The sequence below is a fragment of the Colossoma macropomum genome, unplaced genomic scaffold (genome assembly GCF_904425465.1).
Source record: "Colossoma macropomum unplaced genomic scaffold, Colossoma_macropomum, whole genome shotgun sequence".
Lineage (NCBI taxonomy): Eukaryota > Metazoa > Chordata > Actinopteri > Characiformes > Serrasalmidae > Colossoma > Colossoma macropomum.
In genome coordinates this window covers 28,643,872-28,664,555 of record NW_023494806.1, presented here as the reverse complement: position 1 = coordinate 28,664,555, position 20,684 = coordinate 28,643,872, and the positions used below count along the sequence as shown (strand labels likewise).

The 20,684-nt window shown below is 42.2% G+C and overlaps 2 protein-coding genes across 4 annotated transcripts in view; both read right to left on the bottom strand.

Annotated features, from left to right (window-relative positions):
* On the bottom strand, positions 1 to 11,173 carry LOC118826833 (protein FAM111A-like). Of its 2 annotated transcripts, XM_036597841.1 has the most exons (5): positions 11,027 to 11,173; positions 8,997 to 9,091; positions 7,594 to 7,665; positions 5,365 to 5,418; positions 1 to 5,237 (listed from the first exon to the last, which is right to left on the bottom strand). In XM_036597841.1, exons 3-5 carry the CDS (start codon positions 7,651 to 7,653, stop codon positions 3,501 to 3,503), a joined length of 1,851 nt encoding a protein of 616 aa, XP_036453734.1. In that variant the 5' UTR covers positions 7,654 to 7,665; positions 8,997 to 9,091; positions 11,027 to 11,173; the 3' UTR covers positions 1 to 3,500. The 2 variants fall into 2 exon arrangements, with proteins under 2 accessions (XP_036453734.1, XP_036453733.1); XM_036597840.1 differs by lacking the exons at positions 8,997 to 9,091; positions 11,027 to 11,173 and adding an exon at positions 7,827 to 8,021.
* Positions 11,174 to 13,123: 1,950 nt separating this feature from the next.
* The window catches only part of bmpr1ba (bone morphogenetic protein receptor, type IBa), an 18,732-nt gene continuing 11,171 nt past the window's right edge, over positions 13,124 to 20,684 (bottom strand). Inside the window, exons 3-12 of one of the 2 annotated variants that reach the window (XM_036597842.1) lie at positions 18,853 to 19,003; positions 17,378 to 17,477; positions 17,189 to 17,291; positions 16,482 to 16,578; positions 16,085 to 16,223; positions 15,738 to 15,930; positions 15,055 to 15,352; positions 14,361 to 14,536; positions 13,765 to 13,895; positions 13,124 to 13,249 (exon numbers count right to left, since the gene is read on the bottom strand). In XM_036597842.1, coding sequence (XP_036453735.1) covers positions 13,124 to 13,249; positions 13,765 to 13,895; positions 14,361 to 14,536; positions 15,055 to 15,352; positions 15,738 to 15,930; positions 16,085 to 16,223; positions 16,482 to 16,578; positions 17,189 to 17,291; positions 17,378 to 17,477; positions 18,853 to 19,003 — 1,514 coding nt within the window. The remainder of the gene's footprint in view (positions 13,250 to 13,764; positions 13,896 to 14,360; positions 14,537 to 15,054; positions 15,353 to 15,737; positions 15,931 to 16,084; positions 16,224 to 16,481; positions 16,579 to 17,188; positions 17,292 to 17,377; positions 17,478 to 18,852; positions 19,004 to 20,684) is intronic. The other variant, XM_036597843.1, reaches the window with a different exon arrangement.

Sequence of the window (20,684 nt, the reverse complement as noted above, 5' to 3'; positions counted from 1 at the left end):
CCTCCCTCCCCTTTATTATTTATTAATATAATTAATCAAACATGCAAATAATGAAAGAAACTCAGAGTTACAGTAAGTAGTAAAAGGAAAACAAATCAAAGTACAGTAAATAGTATTGATTATTGATAAATGGTGATTTGATAGTGGTCAGAGATCACTACGGCTACAGAACTTCTACTGATTAAAGAGACTAACATGTGTGAACGAGCATAATTAAACACACCCCAGGCCAACATGTGGAGCAGGATCTTCAGTGGAGCCCTGATCTTCAGTCTCCAGCCGTGTAGTTTGGTGATTGATATTGGAGGTAGTCTGCGTGGTGGTATGGAGGACCCTGATCCTGGAATACGGCATCTCTACATCTTACACTTCACCAGGAATGACTCAACACACTCAGTGATGACCTTAGTGAAGATATCCTTCACCTCCTGTTCAGCACTATAAATCTGTTAAACCCAGAATAATCAGCACTGCTTCTGAAAAGCTTAGATCAACCAAACTGACTAATGTTGCATTAATGAACATTCTGTACTGTTCAGAAGTTTAGAGTCACCTGTCATAGTAACAGTTTCTGCTGTTTACATACAATAACAGTTTATACACGGCAGATTTACATACTCAACAAGAAAAGGTCATTTTAGATGTCATTCAGTATTTCAAGCATTTCGGCAACAATAAGTTATCAAACGAAAAATAACATACAGTAAATATCTATTTGTGTGATTTTTTGTCAAATAATCTGCGTCAAGATCAGATTGTCACTGTGAATTATAAGGCATCATGGTTTACTACACACTAAGGCTGATTATTCAGCAAATTAGCTGAGCTGTTCTTAGGTTATAGAAGTGTGTAATAAAGGCGTGGGCCAGCCGGCGGCCATGTAGGGGGTTAACTGTATTTCATCTTTATATAATATCCATCTACAACTCTGTTCATTACTCTGAACACACTTAAAATGTTTTGTTCATTATTATTTTTTTTAATCTTCCAATTAATTATTTTTAAATTCTTTAAACTTGTAAAGTTGTGCAAGAACGGCATATTAGAATCATTTTATGTGTTTATCAGACACCATACTGGTTTTAGATCATACAAAACAGTGATTCTCAACAGCTGGTTTTTAATACTTTTTAAGTATATCACCATTTCTTTTATTTAGTTTGGATTTTTTCCCCATTTTCTTCCCAATTTAGATGCATCCCATTCCACCAACCAATGAGGACTCAAATCACATGATACCACCACCTCTAGGAGGGTGAAGACAAAGTCCTGCGAAGCTCCAGTGCATCTTTACAAACTGCCAGTAACGCAGCGTCACTGTACAGCTGAACGCACTCGGAGGATTGTTCATAGGTTCCTAATGGTTCTACATGAGCAGACTAAGCTAATTACTGTATACGGTGTTCGACGTCTTCTAGACTGTATATGTCGGCTAGATCCTGGGTGTCAAAATGCATCTAGAAACACAGCGTCTCTGCAGCTTACACTCCAATCAGTGACCAATCAGTACACTTAGTGATGTCTAAGTTACTGTTCACCACCTGTTCAGCACAATAATTCTATTAATTCTGTAAAAAAATTTATATCAAATACGCAAAACACTCCTTTTAAATGTTCTGCTCCATTCTAATATGTGTTGAACTGACCAATCTGATCCAACTCTTGTTGGAATGAATTGATGTCTCCAGTCCAAACATTTCCCAAAACCAATTTAAGCTCCTAAAGGCCACTCAACACTGGACACGCCAATCGAGTCACGAAGCGTCCAAAACATTTGAAACCACTGATTTTAAAGGAAGTACTGACACCAGAGCTGACACAGCGCTTCAACATGCACCAGCGCTTGGTGTCTCTGAGCACTGCTCAGCTTCTTAGCGTGTCACAGCACATCACACAGAATTAACCTGTACTACATTAAATTACTGCCATACTGAGACCACAATAGATCACATGGCTTGAAATTTACACAGAGACCGTCAGCCAAACCTTCAGACAAGCAGACAAGTGCTAACAGTACGATAGCTCAGCTTACGTCACTAGCCTAGCCTTTGTCAGCTGGAAAGCAGCCAGTCTGTGTAGAGGTAGTACACTGATACCAAGCATGATGGGTGATGCTGAACATGTTATTTCATTCAATTTAAATGAGTAGAGTTTAAAAACAAACTTGAACCTGGTGTTTATCAGCTCTCCCTGCTGGCCTGCAGCTCTGCTCTGCTACACTATGCGACACTATGTGATGTGACATAATGCGACACTGCACTGTGGCGCGTCCGATGTGCAGTGTCCTTAACAGTTCAGCATTAGAAGACTAAGCTCATTTTACTTCATGAGCTCAAATCATGCCCCTCAGCATGGTGGTGGTAGTATGAAGGAAGACTGGTTGAGGGAGGGGGAGAACTCTGAGAACTTGGGCTGGAGTTCTAGGCAGATGCTGCCTGTAGCTAGAAGACTGGACTTCCTCAAAACTGTAGTAGGACTGATGTAGGACTGAGGGACAGGGAGGAGATGGGGTGGCGGTAGGGATTGCGGACCCCACGTCACTGGAGCAGAAGGTGAGGATGTGACTTTATAGGGCGTTAGTTTGGAAGAAGGCGGGGTTTCAGGCATGTTCCCCCCCACAAACTTCAATTCTAACATAACTACACGATGCAGGGTTGTTTACGCATTCTCTGAGAATCACGTTGGAGGAAAGGTTTTGTCTTTAGGTCTGTATGTGATTTTACATCATGTAGAACAGAAAGTGAAGGTCAACTGAGTAGAGTCTTGTATGTATGTGCTCAGTCCAGTGTCTTTGGGTGGCTCTGTGCTGCATAGAACTGCTGAAAGCCATTTTTGACTACTTTTCTTTGATGGCTTAATAAATGTGATCCACAATGCTTGATGATTGAAGATGATGGTGGGGTGAAGCTCCTGTGACACTTCCTGACAAACTGCTCTGGTGACATGTGGAGCTTGGTCTAGATCAATTGTCCTCATGGTCATGGTCACAGATACTCTCTCATAGTCTCATCAATGTTGTATTTGCACTTGGATATGTTGTTTGATAAATGATGTATGAGTGGGATCACTCAGACATGTTGACCCATCCTTAATCACTGCCTGGTGAAGACCCTCACGATCGTTACACGTCCGTTCACTTTGAAAATTTGCAATCCCTCCACTGCCACAGTGTGTGGACACTGACTGTTGGATTCAGGGGCTTTTATCCACCGGCAATATGTATGTCAATCAATAAACAACAAAAAAGAGAATGGTTCCAACATTCATTACAAATAACCTTTAGTCTTTCATGCTGATTTTTTGGGGGTTTGTGTCCACTGTCGTGGTGCTGGGCTACCACAAATAAAAAATTTGTTTAAAATAAATGTGTGTAAATATGTGATTAACCTGACAAATGGAAAACAGAAGCCATAGTCCTTCTTGGTGTTCTATATATATATATATTTGGTTGTGAGAAATGAAAGAGCTGGAGCAACTAGAATGCTTGTACTCTGCTGATTTCACTGCTCATTCGCCACCTGAAGCACATATTTCATGTTGCTTTGATCCTCAAAGTACTGAACAATATCAGATCTGCCGTTCTGCCTGCACTGTCTGACGATGCACACCAGGATGGGGAACATGGGAAAAGCGTATTCCATCACACTCCTGGTTTTCCCTCCTTTTCCTTTGTAAGTGTAGCCACCAGTGTGGACACCAATCAGCTCGCAGTGATCATTAAAGACCGGTGAGCCGGAGGATCCATGGAAGAAACAGGAATTATAACTGATCTGGGAATAATGGTATTCCCATTTCTCTGCCAAACACTGCTGTGTTATGACGTGAAAGAAGTCGCTGTTCTCAGCCAGGTGCTCGTCTGCTGCATTTAGAGCTTCGTCTTTTTCAATGATGAAACAGGGGTCCATTCTCTTGACTCCACCCCCAGGGCGTCCAATTATGCAGATCCCACCTCTAGTGGGAGGAGGACTGTACCTGCTAAGCAATTCCGGACAATTAGGAAGTTCTGCATCATCACTCAGTTCCAGCAGAGCGAAGTCCAGATGTTCCCCCTTGTTGTCCTTACCACGATAGTAGGCAACAAGGTTCTCCTTCACCGGCAGTTTGTTCGCTGTGTCCAAATCCTCATAGTCGAACACAGCAGTGATGGGGCGGTGCAGCCTGCGTGAGAACGGGTCAAAGTCTCCAATAACATGTGCGTTAGTGAGTATGAACCTGTCAAACAGCAGAAATCCGGTTCCACATGCAGAACCATCTACACGGATCTGACAGACAGAGTCAGAAATCTTCGTCAGCTGTCTCACTCTCTTCACCTCCGAGAAGCTCTGAGCACTTTTATCGAACTCTTCTCTGAAGAACTTCTGCACCTCAGCAGGCTTAGTGAGACTCTCGCGCTCCTCCAGCTGCTTCTGCAAACCTTCAAACTGACTCCGCAGAAGATTCAGGATCTCCTCTGTGTTTGGGATTTCCTTGACCTGGATTCTTTTCGGATATGTTTTCTTGTCTTCTTTCTCGGTGGGCTGACGGTTCTGCTGTTGAGGGTTAGCAGAGTCCTGGCTGAGATTGCCAGGTGTGGGAGAACTGGGGATATTTTCACCAGATTCATTCTTCATCGTATCAAACTCCTGGCTGGACTCCTGGCTGGCTGGCTGGTTGTCAATAACAATCACTTTGAAATGCTTTTCATGCAGATGGTCAACAGTGTTTGACATATCAGTGATGATCTCAGACCCCAGCTCTGAGAGTCCACAGTGTTTGCGAAAAATCACCCTGCTAAATCGCCCGTCACGCCGAAGAGCCTCCTTCACTTTTTCTCCTTTTAATGCAAACACGCAAACATCATCCACCACCTGCTTCAGTTCCTGGTTCTTCATCAGCCTTTTCACAGTGCGGCCGCCTCTTGTTTTGATGTTAAACACAATGAAGTTCTCAGTGCTGTTCATCAGTGAACGGAGGACTGGTTTATTCTCTGAACTGCTGTTTCCACTAGATTTGATGAATTTTATGTCCAGAAGCTCATCATCATCGATCAGGCAGCAGGGGAAATCTGTGGGGACAGCACCTCTTGGCACTTTCTCTCTCTGGATGACCGTCTCCTTTCCCCTATTCTTTTTATAAATGCCTTTAAAGTTTTTGTTTGAGAGAAGCGCCTCCAGCACGGTCATAGACGCATCACAGGTCACTTCATATTTTTTAGATTGACAGCAGAACTTGAAAGCATGTCTGCTGTTCTCAGTTTTCTGAAAAACAGCAAAACAACCACAGTTATAATCCTGTGAACAAAACTTCATAATGAAGATACAACAACTCAACAGTTTCTTCGTGATAAGAATCAGGAGGTTAGTGAGTGGAGTCTGTATGACCTACCAGCTGTGTGCTGCCCTTTCCTACGTCTTGCTCTTCATCTTCCTTCATCGTTTGCTGGGGAAACAGATGATCAAGTATACAATATTATTTGTTTGTCATTAATGCACTGGTGCTGTGTTATTATACTGAAATAGGAACTATGTTTGTGCACGCCAAGTGTCACTCACACATCATATGAAGTAACTATATTAAAATGTTTTCTCCATTAAAAAAACATTGCTGGGGCTTCCCAACTCATCTCACTAGTACAATCTTACACCAACAGATTTCCTTCCGATACCTGATCCTCACATATCTACCGAATCCGAGGTCTGGATACCGATCCAAATTCTATCTGACCCAACTTCTCTATAGATGCCTATAAATCCTGAGATTTATACAGTTTCACTTTTTAGATGTTTTGTGTCACAAACACACTAAGCTTGAATGAATGGCATTTACTTGCAGGATGATTATAACCATTGTGGATACTGCTGTTTTATTAATGTATTTATTCCCACCACTAGGGGGCACCTGGGAGTATTAATGTTCAGTAGTGGCATTAAAGAAGAACAAAGTTACAGAGCTACAAACAGTTCTGCTGTTTTTAAGCTAAGAAGTCTTATGTTGGGAAAACTTCAGTTTTTTATGCCCAGTGTAAGAATTTGTTTGATTACAAGAGTTATGTATCATGGCGCTGACATGTTTTGTAGGCCAGTGTGTTGTGTTTGGTGATGTTCGTGCGAGTGAAGCCACAGACACTATAAATGAGGAGATGTTTACGCTCATAACACTCAACATGGTGTCCATTTATTTAGAAGGTCCCGTCCTTCAATAAAAAGAGCCAATCAGCTTGTTGGTTACGCTGATGCCCTGCCTTGTTTTGGAGATCAATAGTCAGAACAACATGGAAAAACATATTTTTGTGTGTTATTGAAACACTACAAACTACTTATGAGGTTTTTACTAGATTTTACCAGCGATTTCAAACATCTGTTTGAAGGAGTAATTTGACCTTCAGTTTGGAGTATTTTGGTCGCTGCTCATTCAGAAAGAGAGGAGTCTGGTCTTGTATGGCTGGACATAACTACCCAGCAATGATGCAATGATGGCTGCAAAGTGAACAGACTTTCCTATAAGGACTTTGCTGAGGCCACTAATACATGTTTCCATTAATTTCTCCTTTTCCCTTTTTCATTAGTTTTCTGGTCATTTCTTCCAGGGATTTGAGACTCTCTGACTCACTCACACCAAGAGGATGTAACCTCTGAGGGAGCACACACTTGGGAACTTTGGGAAGGAGCTACATGAGCAGGTGTTGCTATAATGCATATAACTGGTGAGACTGATACATTTTGTTCTTCTTGCTGTTTGACTCAGCAACTCAGAGACTTTTCTAAAAGATTTAACTCATTCATCAGCCTGGTTCTCATCACTGAAGCCCTCCACTACATCGGATAGGGTTAGGCTTTGATGCTAGATGGACTCTAATGCATTACAGCATGCATGTCAGAAATCTCTTTATGGTATCAGTATTCCCTAATGCTGATACTGACAGTGGATTTTAGCATCTTTCTATGGAACACTAATGTCTATGAGTATTAGAGGACATTGTGTCTTTGATACAATTCAGTCTTCCTGACACCTTTCAGTCTCTTCAGACATTAATAGTTCATAATCATAGACAAAACTAGGAGTGATATCTTTGGTTCTTCTACAGATCCAGCACTCAAAGCAGCAGAGCCCATTCTGATTATGTCCATTACTGGAATACAGTCTGTTAAACACTTGACTTTGTTTCACCATCAGTCACAGATTCCCTCTCAGCATTAAACCACTCTTCCAGCAAGATCAGTTGCAGTTTCACATTTTAGTCTAAATGTCTTCCTCACGACTGGTAATTTGTTATTATTCAAACGTATTTAAATATTTAAAACATTTAACTTATTTTTACCTTTTTATCTTTTATCTTTTTTGCAAAAGAGTGTTACAAAGAAGTCTAATATACAACAGGCAGATCAAAGGGCAGAAGTGTGGATTACTAAAGCCTGTTAAAGATTATCTAAAATGAATGAGGGATCCATGACAACCATGAAACCTCTGTGACTGCAGTTATGACCAAGTACTTTTACACTACTCTACTTTTACTGGGATCATTACAGTGTTTCTGTTTTCACTCAGTTACAGCACTTTGATGCTTCATCAACTTCTGATGTTGAGCCAGTCAAGTAAGTTATTAAATTTACTCACTTTTTGCCTCAGAGGCTGCAAATAATTCCTGATGTCTGGTTTGGTCTTGTTAAAATCCATTCTGTAGACGACCTGTTACAAAGCAGACACAAATCTATTTCAGATCAGTGAATACAAACAGGCACGATAATGACAACATAACCACAATGACAGCAAAGACAACATCACAGCAATGGAAGAGCTGAATCAATCGATTAATCCTAAGAACTCAGGTAAAGAGGAACAGGTCTTACACAGTACATGAATAAATGTGAACAGAAAACAGCAGATTTCAATTAATAAATGCACAAAAAGACGTTTTTCCACAGGCCATAAAATTGATATGGATTATTTTCTCTTTGACTTTCCACAGTGCAGCATAACAGACGCTTGAATAGCGATGTCAGTGTTGGAACAACTGGCGGTTTGAATGATTAACCACGTTCTCCATTAACCCTCAAACACTCTTACCCAGGAACTTCTGTTGGGGCAGTTAAGTTCACTTTAAACCAAAGAAACATTTCATTAGTATTTCAAAAGTTATAGGTTATTAAAATCCGCGCTAATTTTTCCACAGCACCCGTTTTAAGGCAAAAATAAAGGCCACGCCCACTTTTAAAACCTTTATATGTCCGACACTAATAATGATACAAGCTGACAGTTCTACTGGGAGCAATTATAATATTTCCTCAAAGTATTAAAGTCAGGTTTATTGTGAAATCATAATTCATTCTCCTTCCATTTCAGGGAACTCTGTATGAGGGAGGGTCTCTGAGCTCGCTGAGCATTTGGGTGGTTGGGGTGGTGGGGGTGAGGAAAACATTGTACTGTTGGTTAACATTATTTTGATCTACCCACTCAAAAGATGTTTGGAGGCGGGGCTAAAGTCATTACATTTTGATGGAAGGTTAACGGAAAAGTCATTTTATCCTCTAAAAGATATGATGAATCGTCATTAATACACGGCAAAAAAATGGTATCTTGTCACGTGAAATGATCTTAAATCTAGTCCATATATCAAATATTACCTATTAGAAATATATCTTATATATTATTTATCTATAACTTATTTCTTGTACTTGTTTTAAGTGAGTTTATTAAGTAAAATGATCTCAATATATCGGCCGATAATTTTGCTGGTTTGAAGCTGATTTCATACAACAAGCAAAATTATCTGCCGATATACTGAGATCATTTTACTTAATAAACTCACTTAAAACAAGTACATGATGTTTGGAAATAAGTGGAATTATCTTAAATTAAGTCTTCAACAATCTCAACAGTAGAAATATTAGTTTTATTGACTAAATTTAAGAGAATATTACTGGAGAAGATACCAGTTTTTGCAGTGTATGACAAACTAACAAGGCAGAAAACGCCAGTAGAATAGACTGTATTGATACATATTATTGGAATATACTTACCTGGTAGTAAGAAGGTAGAGTAAAAGGTGGAGGTCTCCTTTTTGAGGGTTAGTTCTGTCCAATATTACGTCCAGCAGTGAACACGCTTACTTCCTCTAGGAGACATAAAGGGAAAATGGAGATGATCAGTGATGCAGATTACAGGCTGTACTACATAAAGTGCTGAGTTGCCTCCACATTCAGGTGAATTTGACTCAGTGATCTAAGCTGTTAATTGAGAGTAAAAGGCAGAAATACAGATTATATGAGAGCCTCTTTAAGACGGACTACAAAGATTTTCACACAGACAACATCACCATCACACATCCCATAATGCAGCTGTGACACAGAGCCAGGGGTTCTGCAGTTCAGCTGCAGAACATTCTGCTGTTCTACTGTGTTCGTAACCCCTGTGTGTGTGTGTCTACAGTCGAGGACTTACTGCTTCATTAAAGTTCCACCTTTAACTGATTTGTAATCCGTGATCAATAAAATCCCCCTGGAGGAATAAGTGGTGATTCAAAGTGTTCTGAAAGCAGCCAGCAGATGGCGTAGTTGTGCACTTTCCCCAGAAAGAAAGAGAATACAACCTAACCTTTTATGATGCAAAGAATGCTTTAATCATGAAAAAGGTTCTTTGAGTGCTCATGGTTCTTAATAGAACCATTTTCTTTACTAAAGAACCCTTGAAGAACCATCTTTTAAGAGTGTAGCTAGGTTTGTCTTTGCAGAGTAACTCAGATATGGCAGCACTTTTTATAGAATTATGAACTGAACTGATGTAAACAGCAGATTTATCCTCATGACCAGAACACAATGCAGAGTTACAGCCAGTCTTACTACTCTTCTTCTTTGTACTGGTACTTTGTGTAATCATATATTTTTTTTTTTATTCAATTCATGGAAAAAAAAACTTGCCGTTTCAGAAATTTAAATTTTGGTAACCACTAAAAAAAAAAAATTAAAAAGTTGCTGCTGTCAAAAAAAAAAAATCATGCATCTCCAAAATGATAATTATACAGAAGGAAAAACCTACTGTATTTTTTTTTCCCAAGTCTGTTTCTTTTGGTCTATTCATCATGAAATTTATACACAATGAAAAGGACAACAGGCATTTTCAGATTACGTTCAAAATGGAAAACTGCTGACCTGATCATCAAACCTCAGAGGACTCAATAATTACAGCTCAGCACTTTAACTGATTTCATAACCTCTGATGATCACAAAGAACCTGAAATATTCACTATAACGTCTGTAAGTGTGTTCTGGGTTCTATACAGAACCGTTTCATTCTTAAATGGTTCTCTGCATGGTGAAATGGTTCCTCAGATTGATGAAGAATATGTTGTTTATGGCTCTAAACAGATCTTTTTTGAAAAAAGGTTCTACATAGAACCAAGAAGGGTTCTGCTATTGTGACAAGCTTGACATCATAACGACAGCAGAACCCTTTTTGGTGCTACATGGAACCATTTTCACCAAGCAATGAAACATTTAAGCTTGCAAATGATTCTTAATAAATCATTCTCTTTATTAAAGAACCCACGAAGAACCACATTTTTTAAGAGTGTATTAGTTCATTTACATAAATACATAAATTACTCAATAAATAACAGCACAGATATGTAAGTCTATGTAAACTTGTGTACAGATTGTATATCTATGGAGCTGGTAACTGACTGCACTACTGCTGGTTCTATGCTATGGTGTCTGTTAGCTCGTTAGCTGTGTAGCTAAGGTAGTCTCTCAGTAAAGCTAAGCTAAAGGGTTAGCCTGGTCCCCAGTAAACCCAGTAAGCCCAGTAAGCCCAGTAAGCCCAGTGAAGCGCTCAGAACTGGACCTGCTGATGTGGTCTTACAGTAACTCACAGTGATTAAAGTATCTTTATTAATAAATCACAGACTGGTGTTGAAGTGGATCATCACTGCAGCACTGTTAGCTTTCCCACTGCTCCCCCTCTCAGCACAGCTGGACAAACAGGCGACTGCTGAGAAAACCAGCAGCTAAAAGCCACGTTTGGTTCTGTCTCACAGGAATTAAAGGTTCTTTACCTCCAGAAACGTCACCCTGCCTGAGTGGAGCCGCCGGCCTCGCCCTCCAGGGGAGAATGAAGCTTTATCTCGGTTATTTTGACCGTCTGGGTGGTTTTTCTCTCAGGTTTGATCTGAGCAGTGAAAACTAGTTCAAAAAAGAGCGGGAGACCAGACGCCCCGCCCACTCCTCACTCTGATTAGCTAGACCGGCGGGCACAGCCTACTCTGCGATCTGATTGGCTGAAACACCAGCCCAGCCGGCTCTCGCTCTGTTTGGTTTGATTGGCTCTTAGTTAGTTTCGGTTTCCCGAACTAATTTCCCAAACGGCTTTCCCACGAGAGAGAGAGAGAGAGAGAGGAGAGAGAGAGAGAGAGACAGACAGACAGAGAGAGAGAGAGACAGAGAGAGACAGACAGAAAAACAGAGAGAGAGAGAGAGACAGACAGAAAGACACAGAGAGAGAGAGAGAGAGAGGGAGAGAGAGAGCACAGAGAGAGAGAGAGAGAGAGAGAGAGAGAGAGACAGACAGACAGAGAGAGAGAGAGAGAGAGAGAGAGAGGGACAGACAGAAAAACAGAGAGAGAGAGAGAGAGAGAGAGAGAAAAGACAAAGAGAGAGAGAATAATAAAGTATGTGTGCTCATGATGTTTCAGGGCGTGTGCTGAAAGCCGCTCAGGGCTGCTGTAATGAGCTACTCACCCACAGAAAACCAGGAGGAGACGCAGTAATTCAGTCATTCATCCAACAGTAATTAAACAGGATTAAATGTAGAAACACAAACAGCAAATAAACAAACGCATTAACATCAACACCGTTACAGGAGCAGGAGCTATTCAGGGGGTGATGGTGCTCTGTACCGTTTGGTGATAAGCTGCCTTCACTAAACCGTTATATCTTGATCAGAATTTGAACACCAGTGAGCCACAGCCGAACTGGGTAAGCTGCCGTTAGCCAAACTGGCTAGACTGGCACATTTACATAAATATTTATTAATGCGCATTGGCCCATAACTAAACCATACACTAAACCACATTAAGCAGCCTTGTGGAGGCAGGACTTTATGTGGTTCTGGAAAGCCACAGATTGGATCTGACACCTATTTTACAACACCTAATATATTTGACAGAACAGACCCGTGGAAAACATAACTGAAATGATGAATCACCTCACCTTCACTTCAGCTCCTGTTTGGACTCACAGTGGCAGAAATGATGATGAAAACAACATTGACACTGTTTATCACTCGCAAATGACCCACTATTGCTGTGATCGTTCTTCCCTTAATAGCACTCAGTAACGCTGGGCTAAACCACCGGCTTCCATTTACTGACCCCTTGTTTAGTTTTGGGAAACTGAGACAATGTTTGATGCTTTGTTAACATGGTCATCACTAATAAGATCCAGTGTTATGGAGAAAGCTCACACTGAGCTGCACGTCCGATGCACCTTATTTCTGTTGAGCTTCCTCCACACCACTGACCTGAGATCCATCACTACTCAGTGACCCAGAACCTCAACATTTACAAAATCAACCCAACACTCGAGTTTCAGCGTGGTTCAGCGTAGAAACCGACATGCTCATCTGAGACAAATTTAAACAGGACAAACAAAGGAACAGGCCTCAAAAATGGTCTTTAATCTGCAAGATTCAGTCATTTCTTTCTCTCACATTATTAAAAATGCAGCACTGCACTGCACAGGGGGGTCTGTAGGAACAAAACCGAAGGCACTGAGCGAATTCCTTATCCAGTCACGTTAGCTTTAGCACTGAGCGCCATTCACAGGGATCATTCACATTTCTCGGTGCTATCTGTCCCATTCTGCTCTGTCATAGTGGTGATGTCTTCAGCTCTGGGGCTGTTTGGCTGGTGCCCACCAGGGGGAGCTCTTCCTGGGATCAAGCCTGAATGCTGCCACACCTCCTGCTCCAAAAACAACAAAACTCCTTCAATCGCTCATCTTCAGATGGATCCACCCAGTAGTGCTGTCAGGGACTCTCCTCTGCTTTTACACTCGCCAAGACCAGATGGACTGCTCTAGTCCAAAGCAGGGCATTGTGGGTGGGATCATGGTGGCAGTCTCTGTGTTTATGCGGCTGGCATGTTAGCTGGCTCTCAGAGTTTAATATCCTGAGACTCGGACATCTTAGCCAGCGTCTTCTTCACCCTCAGCGCGGTGAGCCGGGAGGCCGGACTGTGGGCCCAACACTCACTCATCAGCTTCCCCATCTGCCGTAAACACTGCAACACCAAACAACAGCGTTAGAGCGTCTGCCTGGACGTCTGTAGATACAGGTGAATGAAGTGGGCGTCACCGACAAATCAGGCTTTCAAAACTGTATTAAAACTTTGATCTGCGAGAACGTATTCATTAATTTTTTAATATTCGATTCATGGCTTTTGCGATGATCTAAAAAGGCAATGTTTTTAAGGAGGATCATCGATTTCACCACCCAGAAAGTGTCAGAAACAAGGGTTGAATACTTTTAAAGTTGCCCTGGAAGTTGCTGACAATTGCAGTTGGGGTGAAAGTTACTGAGAAACTGTTCTGTAAACACAACATAGTGAATTCTGTCCTTTTCCAGGTGAAGATAAAGTCACCAAACACTATTACATCACTGATAAAAGGACCACAATGAAAGCTAGAGTAGTGTGTTGATGGGTCAACTTCCAAAGTCAATTTCTTTAGCATGTATGCATCTAATTCCTTCCCCCCCTTTCCTAATTAACAGCTGTATGAGAAGCTGCGTGTGTACCTCATCGCTGCTCCAGCGGTTGGGGAACGGGGGCCGTATTCTCTTGATGCAGACGACTTCCCTCATGTCCTCGTATGACGGATCTGTAGGAACGTATTCATGGTACGGCAGCTGGTACTCCTCCACCATGCCTGCGCAGAACATCAGACAATCAGCAATATGTTACATCAAACTACGGATCACGACACACACTGCATAGCTGCCACAACGTCCTATGTCAATTACTATGGTAATTGGTAGCAAAGTTACAGGAGAGTCTATAGATGTAGTGAAGGTAAAGCAGAGTCTATATATGGTAATAAATGCATAGTGGGGACTATAGATGGCAATGAAAGTGCAGTAAAGTCTATAGACGGTAATGAAGGTATGATAGAGCCAACAGATGGTAGTAAAGTTACAGTACAGTCTACAGAAGGTAGTGAAGGTACAGGGGAGTCTATAGAAGGTAGTGAAGGTACAGTGGAGTCTATAGGATGTACTGAAGGTACAGTGGAGTCTATAGAAAGCAGTGAATGTATAGCAGAGTCTGTGGATGGTGATGAAAGTATAGTGGAGGCTATAGATGGCAGTCATGGTATAGTGGGTCTATAAGATACCTCCAGACACACAGCGTCGGGCAATCTCCCAGAGGATGAGGCCGAAGCTGTACATATCAGCCATCATGTAGGACTGGAAGTGATTCCGGTTCAGAGTCTCCTCCAGGACCTCTGGAGCCATGAAGCGCTTAGTGCCCACACGGGTGTTTAAAGGAACGTCCACCTCATTCCTGTCACTGCAGTGAACCAACACAATAACATTACACATTACACACCAACACACGACTCACACACGTATTTAATATGGCTGTACCTGAGACGCAGTACAGCAACACTGGTACGTTTAACTTCCTTCAAGTGAAATTTCCAGTTTCCCCCTTAACCCTAATACAGTCAATCAGCCAAGACATGTTTAGCATCTGAGATTTGCTTCTTTAGCTTTAGGACTGGAGATATGAGGCTAATGTAGCTAACAAGTAATGGACGCTTACTCTCCACTAATTAGCATGGTGCCAACTGCATGTCTGAATAATTACATTCTTGGCTCAAACCCTGTGGAGGTGTTCAGTATCTCTGTGGTTTCTGACGTTGTATGACTCACTATTATCTACAAACATGGACTAAAGCAAATTGTGTGTTCTGAATGTTGTCTGTATTTTTGTCAATTTTATAGATAAAAGCATATCACTTGATCTTACTAACCTCTTCTGGAAAACATGATTTGGAAAAACCACACATTTCAGAATTTACAAACCTGAGGAACCGTACGGCCAGGCCGAGGTCAGCGATGCAGCACATTCCGTTCTGCTTTACCAGGATGTTCTTGCTCTTGAGGTCGCGGTGGGCGATGGCCGGTTTGCCCTGAGTGCCGAAAATCTCAGTGTGCAGGTGGCACAGTCCAGCGGCAGCTGAGTGGGCCAGACGGAGTCCGGCCGAAGTGTCCAGAGTGGTGGACTTCAGGTAGTCGTACAGAGAGCCATTCTCATGGTAATCCGTAATCAGATACAGCTGCGTCCATGAGCCAGTGCCTTTAATGTCCGCTGCTATGAACCCTGGGAAAGCACACATGGAGATGCTACATGAGTTAAAGTAAGCAGAACCATAATAATTCACCATAGTGATGTGATTAGGCCAACTCAAAACGACTGCTCAAACATGCTTTCAGCCTTAAACTCTTAGAAATAAATAAACCAAAAACACAAATAAAAGCACTTTCAATAAATATGTGAAGTATTATTTATAGACACCAACCAATCAAAATTCCAGTTTAACCAGTAACCAGATCTATAAGGTTTTTGACCAAACTTCCTCCAAAGACCATCATACAGCAGATGGAGTTCTTCAACTCTGAGCGTGGCTCATTAAATCTGAAGGCGTGTTTATTTGTAGTGAGTGTGTTAGTGTGTCTCTCAGTATGTGTGGATGTGTGTGTTGTACCCAGTATGTTGTCGTGTCTCATCAGTACAGTCTGGTAGATCTCAGTCTCTCTGAACCAGCTGGCCTCCTCTGTGGTGAAGAACACCTTAACGGCCACTCTCTCTCCTCTCCAGCGGCCCAGCCACACCTCACCATAGCGACCCTTCCCCACCTGCCGCACCAGCTGGATCTGCTTCGCTATGGTGCGTTGAACCTGCATACACACATACATGTAGTGTGTGAGTTTCATCACCAGAGGGAGTAGATTTACAGTGTATGTACAGTATGTGTGCAGTGCATGAGTCTCGCCAGCAGGGGGAGTATATGTACAGTATATGTACAGTATGTGTTCAGTGTGTGAGTCTCACCAGCAGGGGGAGTCCTGATCCTGATCCTGAGCTGTGTGATTGCTCTATCAGGTCTCTGAGAGACTCTCCTGCTGGAATGAAGCTCTCGTCCTTCTCCAGACTCAGACTGTACTGAGTGGCCGATACCTGGCGCTTATACCTGACGCACACAAACAGCCATACTTTAACAATGTTACCAAAATCCAGAAATCTTAAAAAGATAAAGGGATGGGGGGGCACTGCACTATCTTTATGAATAAATTTTCATAAAAATTTTCTCACTTTTCTCAAATTTGCTAAACCTCAGAGACAATACATTATATACTCAGCACTTGGAGACGATACAGTTATAAAGTCAATAAAATATATAAAACACAACATCAAAGACAAAGTAAGAATAAAAGGTTGAGTGTCTCACCTAAAGTAGCAGAACAGGATGATGAAGGTGAAGATGAAGGTACAGACAGTGACTGAGATCAGGAGAGCGATGTGATGAATATCTCCACCTACATAACCTAAACAAACACACAAACAAACATCAGAACAGACTTAGAAGAAGACCTATAAGACATAAAACAAACATCTAAATATAAAGCTACAGACCACAAACAGCACCAGCACCGGGCTCCAGGTCGTTGTGTACTAATCAGACTTGTGTTTCTTTTCTTTTCTTTTTCTTTTCTATTTGAAAGAATTACATATATTTTTTTTTTAAATCTCAAAGTTGCATGTTCAGGTTTCAGATTTAACAGTACCAGTCCTGGTCAGTTCGGATCTCAGTCATGAGTACGGGTCATATCTGGGATCTCAAATCTAGCAGTACCAGTTGGGCCTTGTTGGGGCAGGTCTCAAAGTCACAGGTATGGGTCAAGCTTGGGTCTAAGTTTAGCAGGACCGGTCGGTCCTGCTCGGGACAGGTCTCAAAGCCACTGGTACAAGATGTGTCTGGGTTTACGTTTAGCAGTACCAGTCAGGCCTGGTTGAGTCAGATGTCAGAGTCACAGGTATGGGTCGTGTTTGGGTCTAAATTGAGCAGTACCAGTCTGGCATGGTCAGGTGGGATCTCAAACTCACGGGTACAGGTTGGGCTTATTCTGCTGAGTGTTGAGTGTGTGTGTTACTCACTGGGGGTCCTCAGAGGGGGCAGTACAGGGTGCAGGTCTTTGTTGCAGTAGTCCTGATCTGTGCAGCACTCCAGTGCCCTCCTCTGGCGGGAGTTCCCTGTGTCCTACAAGTATGCAGTTTAGTTGGTTAAAACACAGTTTACTCTGGACAGTATTTACAGTCTGTATTATGTGTTCAGTCTGTACTCACCCTGCACTGGAATTCAGACCCCAGCAGACCCAAACAGCCTGACGTGAGAACTGCTGTATCCCCCTCCTCCTCCACCATGGTGAAGCAGTAACCATCCGTCCTACGCACACATACAGTCTCAAAGTCAGAAGTGTTAGAGATGTGATAGTCCACTCTCAACCCTAGCAGTGACACTGACCACACACGTACCGGCACCACCGCAGTGCCATGTCAGTGTCGCTGCTGTGCTGAGAATGATCCACCACCCAAATAACATCTGGGCAGCAGTGGTTCTATAGTGGTCCCTTTCCAATAATGAATAGAATAGTAGACCTATAGTCCTATGAAATCATGTCTTCACTCTGTTGGTGGCATCATGCTCTATTAGGAACTCCAGGACTGAGCTGGTTTTCTCTATGGGGAAAATGTTGATGTTTTCAAAAATGTTTTCACTTTTGGTGGTGAAAAGAAATGTTCCAAAGCAGTACAGACGGTTTGTCCCACGAGTGTCACCAGATCCTTTAAACAACAAGGTTGTTCAAATTATGCTGTTTCGATGCTACAAGTAAGCTGAGGGTATTGTGCAAAAATGACACCTACTTTTAAACTTTAACACTGTTATTTACCAACACCAGCTGCTCAACCTCCAGCCTAAAACTGGCAAACTGGCTAAACTACCCCACTGAACAGAGCCTGATAGTCTGTGTGAGGTATTTTGGTGAGGTCAGTCTTATGATGTCAGTTCAGTGCCCAGCAGTATTAGCTTACATGACCTCATCACTCAGAAGATCCAATGTGGTTAGGAACATGTTTGTTTACCACAGCGTCAGACAGCAGCAGATTTCAAAAATGTCATTCATTTCTGTCAAAGAGAAAACTAGCTTATAGTTTATCATCTAAGCCGCTTATCCTCCTGGGTCACGGGGAGTGCTGGAGCATATCCCAGTGCTCATTGGGTGGAAGGCCGGAAACACCCATGGACAGGCCACCAGTCCATCACAGGGCAGACACAGACATATACATTCATGCACACACTCAATTCAGTATCTCCAACCGGCCTGACTGCATGTCTTTGGACTGTGGGAGGAAACTTATGCAGACACGGGGAACGAAAGGACCACACAGAAAGAGCCCTGGTCGCCTGGCCATGGGAATCGAACCCAGGCCATTCTTGCTGTGAGGTGACAACTACCCACTGTGCCACTGTGCTGCCCCAGTTTAGAACTGGAGATCGTAATATTGGCATGGTGCTGAATAGAGAACGACACACAGCTTCAGAGATCTGTAAGGTAAGTGTTCATGATACAATGACCAATGAATTTAGGGCCAGTGAGAAGCACCCAGTTTGGCACCTCGGAGTAAATGTGAGCATGTGATTAAGAGCGTGAGCAGGTGTATCACCTGCCATTGTTATGTGCTTATATATGTATACATGTCTGTGTATAGATGCATAATAACCTGCAGGTTGTTAATAACATGCATGTTTGAGTAGTTACCTGCAGGTGTTGTTGGTGGACTCTGGGCAGAGGTGGTAGCAGTAGCACCACAGGACACGCTCAGGTAGGACTGCCGCATCACTTCCTGTGTCCTGAACTCCCTCCACCTTCCCAGAACTCCTCAGCAGGATGGCATCCAAAGCACTCGCTGCTGAAAGGAGAGTGGACTCATCACCACTGTTACACCACAGATCAGAGCTTCAGAAAGAGGACAGGACACTTTGGCAAAACATTCAGAAGCAATTCAAGTCTACATCATTTCACCCTGAAGTTCAACTCAAGTCTACATCATTTCACCCTGAAGTTCAACTCAAGTCTACATCATTTCACCCTGAAGTCCAACTCAAGTCTACATCATTTCACCCTGAAGTTCAACTCAAGTCTAAATCTTTTCACCCTGAATTTCAACTCAAGTCTACATCATTTCACCCTGAAGTCCAACTCAAGTCTAAATCTTTTCACCCTGAAGTCCAACTCATGTCTACATCATTCCACCCAGAAGTTCAGCCCAAGTCTAAATCTTTTCACCCTGAAGTCCAACTCAAGTCTATGTCATTCCACCCAGAAGTTCAGCTCAAGTCTAAATCTTTTCACCCTGAAGTCCAACTCAAGTCTACGTCATTCCACCCAGAAGTTCAACTCAAGTCTACTTCATTTCACCCTGAATTTCAGCTCAAGTCTACCTCATTCCACCCTGAAGTCCAGCTCAAGTCTACATCATTCCACCCTGAAGTCCAGCTCAAGTCTACATCATTCCACCCTGAAGTCCAGCTCAAGTCTACATCATTCCACCCTGAAGTTCAGCTCAAGTCTACATCATTCCACCCTGAAGTCCAACTCAAGTCTACGTCATTCCACCCTGAAGTCCAACTCAAGTCTACATCATTCCACCCTGAAGTCCAACTCAAGTCTACATCATTCCACCCTGAAGTCCAACTCAAGTCTACATCATTTCCACCCTGAAGTCCAACTCAAGTCTACGTCATTCCACCCAGAAGTTCAGCTCAAGTCTACATCATTTCACTCTGAAGTCCAGGTAAAGTCTACATCTTCTGACCCTCAAGTCTAAGTCAAGTCTATGGCATTTGACCTTAAGTCTATGCAAATTCTAAGTCATCCTACCTTTAAGTGCAATTTTGTCATCTAACTTTCCAAAGTCCAACTCTACATTGTCTTACCCTTAAAGTTATCTAACCGTTAAGTCCAATTCAAGTTCATCTCACCTTTAGGTCCAATTCTAGGTCATCTTTACTTCAAGACCAAGTCTAAAACAATTTATCTTTAAGTCAAATTCTAATCTCACTGTCAGGTCATATTCAAAGTCAAATCACCTTCAAGTTCAAGTCCAGTTAAAAGTCCCTAAGCAACTCCAACTGAAGGTCAAGTTCTACAAAGTCACCAAAACTAGATAACAGCAAAAGTACTGAACCAGATCAAGTCAGCTCCAAGTAAAGCCCAATGAGAGGCTCCTGTTTCAGCACTGATAAGGCAAACTTGTGGAATATATGGAGATCAGGTTACTGAATGTGGGACTGGACTGTAAGCAGTACATTTTTGGAACAGATCCCTAAAAAATAAAGTACTAGTTAGAACTAGTTAGTTTCTCAGACTAAGATTAAGTCTGGACTAAAAAGGTTCAATAGTGAATTTTCATTGACAGTACAATTTAGTCCAAGATCATCCAGGTCAAGAAACCTGTTACATTTCATACGGTTAAATGGAGACAGAGTGGTGCTGCTCATATTCCTCCCACACAGGTGTAAAGAGGACTCTTTAGGTGAAGACAGTTTCACTGAGGCACTGATTGCTGGAAACCTCCCACAGGTTGTGCT